This window comes from Ictalurus punctatus, chromosome 20 (genome assembly GCF_001660625.3).
Source record: "Ictalurus punctatus breed USDA103 chromosome 20, Coco_2.0, whole genome shotgun sequence".
Classification (NCBI taxonomy): Eukaryota; Metazoa; Chordata; class Actinopteri; order Siluriformes; family Ictaluridae; genus Ictalurus; species Ictalurus punctatus.
Genome location: NC_030435.2, coordinates 11462727 through 11471871, shown reverse-complemented (window position 1 = coordinate 11471871; position 9145 = coordinate 11462727). Strand labels below are relative to the sequence as shown.

Sequence of the window (9145 nt, the reverse complement as noted above, 5' to 3'; positions counted from 1 at the left end):
TGTGCTTCTTTGGAGTCCCAGAGCCTTTCATATAGCTTTTTAACCCTTCCCAGACTGATGTATTTCAGTCACCTTCTCATCATTTCTAGAAATTCTTTCAATTTTGGCATAGTGTATTATTGGGTAAGACCCTTTAACAAATGTCATGCTGTTGAAAAAGGGTTGATTGAAAAGGGTTTGCAGTAATCAGGCCTGGTTGCATCTAGTCCAACTGAACCCCATTCTGAATGCAGTTTCATATATTTGGGGAATTAGTAACTATGGGGCAAATACATTTTCACACAGGCCCAGTTGGAATTGGATAACTTTTTTGCTTCAATAAATGACTATCATTTAAAAACTGTATTTTGTTTACTCAGGTAGCTTTTGTTTTAACTTATATTTTGTTTTCATTTCTGAAACAATTTAGTATGGGATATACAGAAATCAGGATACTTTTTCACAGGACTGTACATGATTCCCTCTCTCTTGACTAGACCCCAGTCCCTGCTGAAGAGAAACAGCCCTAAAGCATGATGCTGCCGCCACCATGCTGGTCAATTTTAAATACAGGCTGTACTGGCAGACTGAAGCACCACTATTTCAGTTTAAAACGTGTTCAAATTAAACATTTATCATAAAGGAATATTTCTTCAACACACAAGCTTTATGTGATGAAACCCTGTAATGAGAAATAAACCCTAACTCTGAACAGAAACAGACACCAGTGTTAGATATATATATTTTTTAATTCCTTTAAGGCATGTTATCACTTCCACTATACCAAAATTTCTGTCACCAAATATTAAAATCAACAAATAAAGAAAGATAAGCAATTAGTCAAAATGACTTTGATGTCATCAGACTTAGTATAGCAGACCGTATATAGCAAAAATTGCAGTCAATTACTTGAAATTGATCATGCTAGAATATTCTCTGGCAAGTATTAAGATAGCTATTTAGCTAACTAAAATTTTATTTAAAAGCACTCTTAATCTATAAACATATTAAACTTAAACTGATCAGCAAACTTGGATAGAATTCTAGATTATCAGCTAATGTTAGCTAGCTTTTAATTAACGTTACCTAAACTGAATCAACAATTTGGTGAGAACATCACACATATAAAGTCTTCTTTTTATTTTATTTTTTTTATGTTAAAATGATATATCACTATGAATATGTAGCTAAAATTAAACATTTAAGAAACAACATACAAACTTTAGGCTCTAAACATATACATAGATCTACAAATCCATGTCTGGAAAAAATTAATTGAAGATGGGATTATTATCCATAATGTTCAAACAATTATTGAGTTGTACAAGAGTTATAAAATTCCATGTAAAAGCCTAAGGCAGGCTTTTGTATCATATCAAACATACATTTTACAAAAACACCACATTTCTTTTGAGTAACCTTCCTTAACTTACTGTTAACTTGCTCAGTAAAATGAGTATGATCTGGTCTCTCTCTCTCTCTGGAGTGTGATATATGATACCAGAGGCTTTTAATTCCAGTATAAAAACAAATACATCTCTAGGCAGATATTAATAATGCATACCACTAATTGAGTTGAATGCATGCTTTTAGTGATGCTGAGACCATACAGTGACACACACACACAGACTACATATTATGTAGAGTGATGACATGTCTAAGTGAACCTCTATAGTGAATGTATCAGTTCACTTTAATAATGAGACCTTCTCATAGCAGGAGTAAACTGTCGGTGAGATCAGTCGATTGTTTTGACACTGACTATTCTAAAGCTACTTAGCCCCCTATCTCATCTCCCTCATCCCTTAGCAAATCTTGCAATCCCTCCCTTTCTAAGCCTCCCTGCTAATTCCTCTTCATGCTGAGAACAGGCAAGTTTTAATAACGAGTACATGGTCATGCTGCTTGTCTTAGACTGAATCCTTTTAGTACTGAAGAGGATGAAGTTGCCGGTGTGTTTGTGCAGGGCCAGTGAACCTTTACGGTAAGCAGAAAAAAGTCTTATGGGGACATACCCCATATAACACTTACAGAAGGCTTGTGAGTCTTTGTGCACATTTCAGTAGGATATATGTGTGATACTGATCACTCTGTGTGTGTGTCTGTGTCTGGGTGAGTGTAAGCATGCTAGCTTATCAAAGCCACTTAAACAGAACTATAGGGAGAAAACACACCCACACTTCACTCCTTCTCCTGTCTCTCTTAGAGTTACATTCTTTGTCTGTATCTGTTCCCTTCCTTCCATTAATGCTGACTTTTCTCTTTTACCCCCTCCTACTTCTTTCTCTCGGTTATCTCCTGGGCTAAGGGATTTGTGGTTTCTGAAAGCTTTTATACATTTCCCACCTCTCTTAGTCTTAGGAGAAAATACATCTGCATGAAACCAGACAATTGTGTGTGTGTGTGTGTCTGAGAATGTCTAATTTTCCTAAAATATGATAAATAAATGTCAACATAAATTAGTGAGTGTGTGTGAATAAAGAAAGCACAATGACTAAAATTACTGTTTTCTTATTTTTATATTGTCTTCATTAATTGCCTTCATGCCTTGTAACAAACTAATCATTTGCAAACAAACTCAGAGAAAAGCCTTATTCTTGTCTCATCGCTCTTGGCATAAATAAGATAGTATTTATACTTATACCCATAAAGCATAGAGTTTAGGACACTAGGCACCTCTGCACCTGGATTCAGGGATAACACAATGAGATAACAATGTTTCATCTAATCAGCTATCTTATTTGGGAGTAGGCATGAAACAGAATGAAAAATTAATAAATTTTTAGTGACATTATTTATACTAATACAGGACAATGTTAATATCTTAGATTTTCTAATCACTGTAAACCATCACACCACTAATCACAAAGCAATAGGCATTTCAGCAGTGTAAACCCAGAACTCAGTCTTGCAACACCTCCGATTTCAGTGACACCACTTTTTGTACATGACTTTCTGAAAGACTTTAACCAAATCAGTTCTTGGCGATTTTATGCTAAGTTTGTTCATCTTTTTACAGGAGACATCTATTCATCATTTTGAGCAGTAGTCTTCACTCCCAGTCCTGCACTTTTGGACTTCATATAATGTATCAGGCAACAAAGGGTTTAATAATTACCTGATTCTTTGAATTAGGTGTGTCAGAACAGAGACCTTGCTAATCAAAGCACAGATTTTTTTTCTCACAAAATTGTAGATAAAGACCAACAATTCACAACTCTCCTTTTACTAACGGGTCATTCCATCTCTGTGGTCCAATGCAGGTTGCTTAAGAGTTTTTAATTTAAAAATTGTTTTTGAGTAATTACCTCTATGTACAATGCCACAGCTCTGTATATGACGCTGTTCACTTGTAAAACAACCAACTGAACACTGTAATTCCTTATTTGGATAAAATCTATTCATGCATATCAACTGTACACCTGTACCAACATGATGGATCAGGCTGGTTCTTCAAATCTGGCCCTCGAGGTCCTGCATAGTTCACCTGCACCTCCAACTCTCAATTTTTACAGCAGAATACTACTATAGAGACCTTATTTCTGTGAAAATTTCAGGTTCGTTTTTGGTCCCCCACCAGAAATATTCAATCCGAATGGGAGGGAAATTATTAAAAACTGCACTTTCTTGTCCCTGTAAAAAGTCTCAAACCTGAAATGTTCTGCACTATACTTACCATATGTACCTAGGTACCCCCTGAAAATTAAGATGTGATTCAAATCCTTCCCATTAAATTGACCATAAATGTGGAACTGTGAGCAATCTTGAGCATTACAATTGGACTTTAAGTCTTAGGAACACAAATGCGCAAAATGTTTATATACAGTATCTCACAAAAGTGAGTACACCCCTCACATTTTTTTAAATATTTGATTATATCTTTTCATGTGACAACTCTGAAGAAATGACACTTTGCTACAATGTAAAGTAGTGAGTTTACAGCTTGTATAACAGTATAAATTTTTTTGTCCCCTCAAAATAACTCAACGCACAACCATTAATGTCTAAACCGTTGGCAACAAAAGTGAGTACACCCCTAAGTGAAAATGTCCAAATTGGGCCCAATTAACCATTTTCTCTCCACGGTGTCATGTGACTTGCTAGTGTTACAAGGCCTCAGGTGTGAATGGGGAGCAGGTGGGTTAAATTTGGTGTCATTGTTCTCACATTCCCTCATACTGGTCACTGGAAGTTCAACATGGCACCTCATGGCAAAGAACACTCTGAGAATCTGAAAAAAGAATTGTTGCTCTACATAAAGATGGCCTAGGCTAAGAAGACTGCCAAGACCCTGGCACTGAGCTGCAGCACGGTGGCCAAGACCATACAGCGGTTTAACAGGACAGGTTCCACTCAGAACAGGCCTTGCCATGGTCGACCAAAGAAGTTGAATGCACGTGCTCAGAGTCATATCCAGAGCTTGTCTTTGGGAAATAGACATATGAGTGCTGTCAGCATTGCTGCAGAGGTTGAAGGGGTGGGGGGGTCAGCCTGTCAGTGCTCAGACCATACGCCGCACACTGCATCAAACTGGTCTGCATGGCTGTCTTCCCAGAAGGAAGCCTCTTCTAAAGATGATGCACAAGAAAGCCCGCAAACAGCTTACTGAAGACAAGCAGTCTAAGGACATGGATTACTGGAACCATGTCCTGTGGTCTGATGAGACCAAGATAAACGTATTTGGTTCAGATGGTGTCAAGTGTGTATGGCGGCAACCAGGTGAGGAGTACAAAGACAAGTGTGTCTTGCCTACAGTCAAGCATGGTGGTAGTGTCATGGTCTGGGGCTGCATGAGTGCTGCCGGCACTGGGGAGCTACAGTTCATTGAGGGGACCATGAATGCCAACATGTACTGTGACATACTGAAGCAGAGCATGATCCCCTCCCTTCAGAGACTGGGCCACAGGGCAGTATTACAGCATGATAACGACCCCAAACACACCTCCAAGACGACCATTGCCTTTCTAAAGAAGCTGAGGGTGAAGGTGATGGACTAAACCCTATTGAGCATCTGTGGGGCATCCTCAAACGGAAGGTGAAGGAGCACAAGGTCTCTAACATCCACCAGCTCGGTGATGTAGTCATGGAGGAGTGGAAGAGGAATCCAGTGGCATCCTGTGAAGTGCTGGTGAACTCCATGCCCAAGAGGGTTAAGGCAGTACTGGAAAATAATGGTGGCCACACAAAATATTGACACTTTGTGCCCAATTTGGACATTTTCACTTAGGGGTGTACTCACTTTTGTTGCCAGCGGTTTAGACATTAATGGCTGTGTGTTGAGTTATTTTGAGGGGACAGCAAATTTACGCTGTTCCACAACCTGTACACTCCCTACTTTACATTGTAGCAAAGTGTCATTTCTTCAGTGTTGTCACATTAAAAGATATAATCAAATATTTACAAAAATGTGAGGGGTGTACTCACTTTTGTGAGATACTGTATACACACACATGTACCTTGTAATGTGCACTAGAGATAATTTTTTGTTCCAAGGAGCTAGGCCCATGCTGAGCTGAGATACTGAGGTTTCCATAAACAGCTGTAAAACCAAAATTTGTTGTGTGCTATGATACAAAGATGGCGGTTATAGTTAAACCAAGTAAAAAATTATTTTATTTTATTTTTTTAAAAACTTTTTAAAAAAAAAATAAAAAGGAAACCCCCCCCTTTTTTTTTAAAGTTAAAAATGCTCAAGCAGCCACCCTTGCAATTATTGGACCATTTGAGATGGACTGACGCTATAGAGATCCTGAAACCTGCTAGATTTAAGAGTAAAAAACATTGAGGGGAAAAATGTGGCCTACCTACATAAAGTACTCTCCATATTTAGGCACTCATGGTACACTAAAACAAGGGGAAATTAAGGAACAGCAAAACATTCTGCAAGGGTTTTTAAATTAAAAAAAATTAAGAAGAGGTGCCTAAATCCTAAACTGAGCTTTAACAAAAACATACAAGTGATTAGCACATTTCATATAACAACAGCTGTATCATATTCAAGTTAATGACACTACAAATGTCATGTAATATAGACTTCAACACCATCCTTCAGATCATAAATAATAAGAGAATGCTTTAAGCATTGTAGTCCAAGTCAGGGTTGTATAGATTACAATAATTATTCACATGGTTAGTACATGAACACCAACATAAAAAATGCTGTAGTGTTTTCAAGGAAATGTGATTTCCTCTTAGTGCAATGGCATGGTCATTAAAATAATAAATATTAATAAATTAAGAAAAAAAAAGAATAACAAAAAAAAAATACTTGTGTGTACAGAAAAGACAAACTGGGAATGTAAAACTATTCATCCAGGTGTGTAAATGTCAATCATAAAATGGGATTTTTTTTAAGCATGTGGAGGTTTTGTACTGTGTGAAAGCATTACTAAAATTGCATGAACTTATAGAATTTAGTATGTTGGTGACAAGATTCTGTATGTGCATGTGTGCAATTCTTATATGAAATTTATTAGCAGTATAACAATCATGCTTACTGACTATATTATGCTGTTAATTGTTTCACATAGACCTGAAGTGAAAGCACATAAAACATTGGTGACTGAATTTTTGTACCATGTCTGGAAAGCATGTGAATACAAATTAACAAGCACTGTGGGACTTTTGCCCTGAATTCTCAATCTCAATTATGGTAGTTATTAGGTCCTAAAATGTCATAAGATATGGCAATTTTTGGATTAATGCTAACTAATTTAATATCACAAGATATAATTATACCCATGTTTAATCACAGATTAGAAGTATGTGATTATAAGGTCATATGGACTGAGAATGGAGGTATGTGTGGATGGGTGTGTTGAAGCAGAGCCCCTCTGTGAAGGACACAGCAGTCTCTCTCTGTCTCCATCTCGCTCGCTCTCTAAAGCCTCATGCTGTTAGGACTGCAGAGGCACTGATAGACATTCACAAATGCACTGATTCTAACATTTATGACTGTACATTACGTAAAAACACAACTAATCAGTCAAGACTAAACTCTAGTCGACACCTCTGGTGCTCTCATGTTGAGGCAAATTTCCAGTTATACCTTCAAACACAGTCCATGGAGTATACGCATGAGGGTATGTGTCGGTCAGATAGTGTCTCAACTGTGCCAAATAATCTGCTAGACTCCTACCAACATCAATGACACAGTGTTAGAGTCTTCGATATGAGTATGTGTTATGTGCAAGATTAAAATATTCAGGGCCACTGGAATTTGGTGTCTGGATGGTGTCAGTAGGTTTGCACACAGTCATCCGTAAAACCACTGGATCCAATGTTCAGCTAAATAAATATTAACTTAAAAACAAATAACTATTTTCAGCCCAATCCTTCAATCCAGACATCCATCCATCTCAGACATTCTTTTACATGGCATGATGCTTTCTGTCATACCTTGCAGTTTTCCCAGAATTTACTACATTTACCACCAGTCTGACTCTGTCCCTACTCTCGGTCTCCCTGTTCACCCCCTCTCCCTCTCTCTCTCTCTCTCTCTCTCTCTCTCTCTCTCTCTCTCTCTCTCTCTCTCTCTATCTATCTATCTATCTATCTATGGGAAGCTCTGCAGGGGTTGGCTGACCCGTAGGCAGGTCCAGTAGAGTGCTCTGGCCAGAGTCACCATAACCAGTAGGAGCATGACCACCCAAGCAGCATAGATCCCTCCATACACTTGCGCCTTAGACCAGGTTCCTGCCTGCAGAGAGAGTGGGTTATTAAGATAATGGAATATCAGTGAAGAGGAGAAGCAAAGAAAAGAAGGCCAGATAAAACCTTAAAAGGAGAGCACATTCATGTCTATTTACACTCACAATCAGTCCAGCAGCCAAGATGCTGAACAGCAAGCAGAGGAGGAAACACCATAGACTCCGCCTCCTCGGGTATGTCTGGCCAATTGAGGAACTGCAGAAGGAGGAATTCAGTGTCAAAACATGAAATATTCGTGATTTCCAGCCAGATATGCAGTAGGCGAGACTACACCAAAAAAAAAAAAAAAAAGCTTTTTAACGAAACCTGAGCCCTCTGGTGAGCAGATGTGAAGAGCATGATGGGGTGAAAGTGAATGAACAAGAAGCAATATGCCAGTCTGACAAACAGGCCTGGTTAATCAGTGGCAATCCAGAGAAATGGCCAGGGAGCAGACAAATAGGGTAAACCGACCACCTGCTAGCTGCCTTGAGTTGCCACTCAGGTTCCACCATAATGAGACTGTGTCTATTCACTGAGCTAATCAAAAATGTAGAAATACAGGTGCATCTCAAAAACATTGAATATCATGGAAAAGTTCATTTTTTCCGGAATTTAATTAAAAAACTGGAACTTTCATATATTCTAGATTCATTACACAAAGTGAAATATTTCAAGCCTTTTTTGTTTTAAGCTTGATGATTACGACTTACAGCTCAAGGAAATCAAAAATCCAGTATCTCAAAATATTAGAATAAAGAATTTATATTACAGAAATGTCGACCTGAGAAGAGCTCTAATCAGCTAATTAACTCAAAACACCTGCAAAGATTTCCTGGGCCTATAATGTCTCAGTCTAGTTCAGTACAGCCAACCACAATCATGGGGAAGACGAAAATAAATTTTGCATTTCATTTGGAAATCAAGGTCCCAGAGTCTGGAGTGGAGAGGCACAGAATCCAAGTTGCATGAAGTCCAGTGTGAGGTTTCCACAGTCAGTGATGATTTGGGGTTCCATGTCATCTGCTGGTGAAGTCGAGAGTCAATGCAGGTGTCTAGCAGGAGATTTTAGAGCACTTCATGCTTCCATCTGCCTACATGCTTTATGGAGATGCTGATTTCCTTTTTCAGCAGGACATGGCACCTGCCCACAGTGCCAAAACTACTAGTAACAGCCAACTCGCCTGACGTGAATTGTCAAGAGGAAAATGAGAGACACCAGACCAAACAATACAGATGAGCTGAAGGCCACTATCAAATCAATACTATAATACTAAAAAAAAATACTAAAATACAAGAAAAATACTAGAACCTTGGTATAATGATGTCAAACTAAATTGGTAGTATTCCAAATTGACTTCTTAGCTATAGAAAGGCTCTTAGTCTTGCTAAACCAGCATATCTCTCCTGCCTAATATAGCACAAATATTCCTAGATTCGTATTTAATACAGTACCAAAGTTAAGTAGGAATAAGAC

The 9145-nt window shown here is 38.2% G+C and overlaps 1 protein-coding gene across 1 annotated transcript in view; it reads right to left on the bottom strand.

Moving 5' to 3' along the window:
- Positions 1-3883: 3883 nt before the first annotated feature.
- Positions 3884-9145, bottom strand: part of pip4p1a (phosphatidylinositol-4,5-bisphosphate 4-phosphatase 1a) — a 40392-nt gene continuing 35130 nt past the window's right edge. Inside the window, exons 6-7 of the mRNA XM_017495343.3 lie at positions 7794-7884; positions 3884-7678 (exon numbers count right to left, since the gene is read on the bottom strand). Of these exons, the coding sequence (XP_017350832.1) occupies positions 7535-7678; positions 7794-7884 (235 nt within the window). The 3' untranslated portion in view covers positions 3884-7534. The remainder of the gene's footprint in view (positions 7679-7793; positions 7885-9145) is intronic.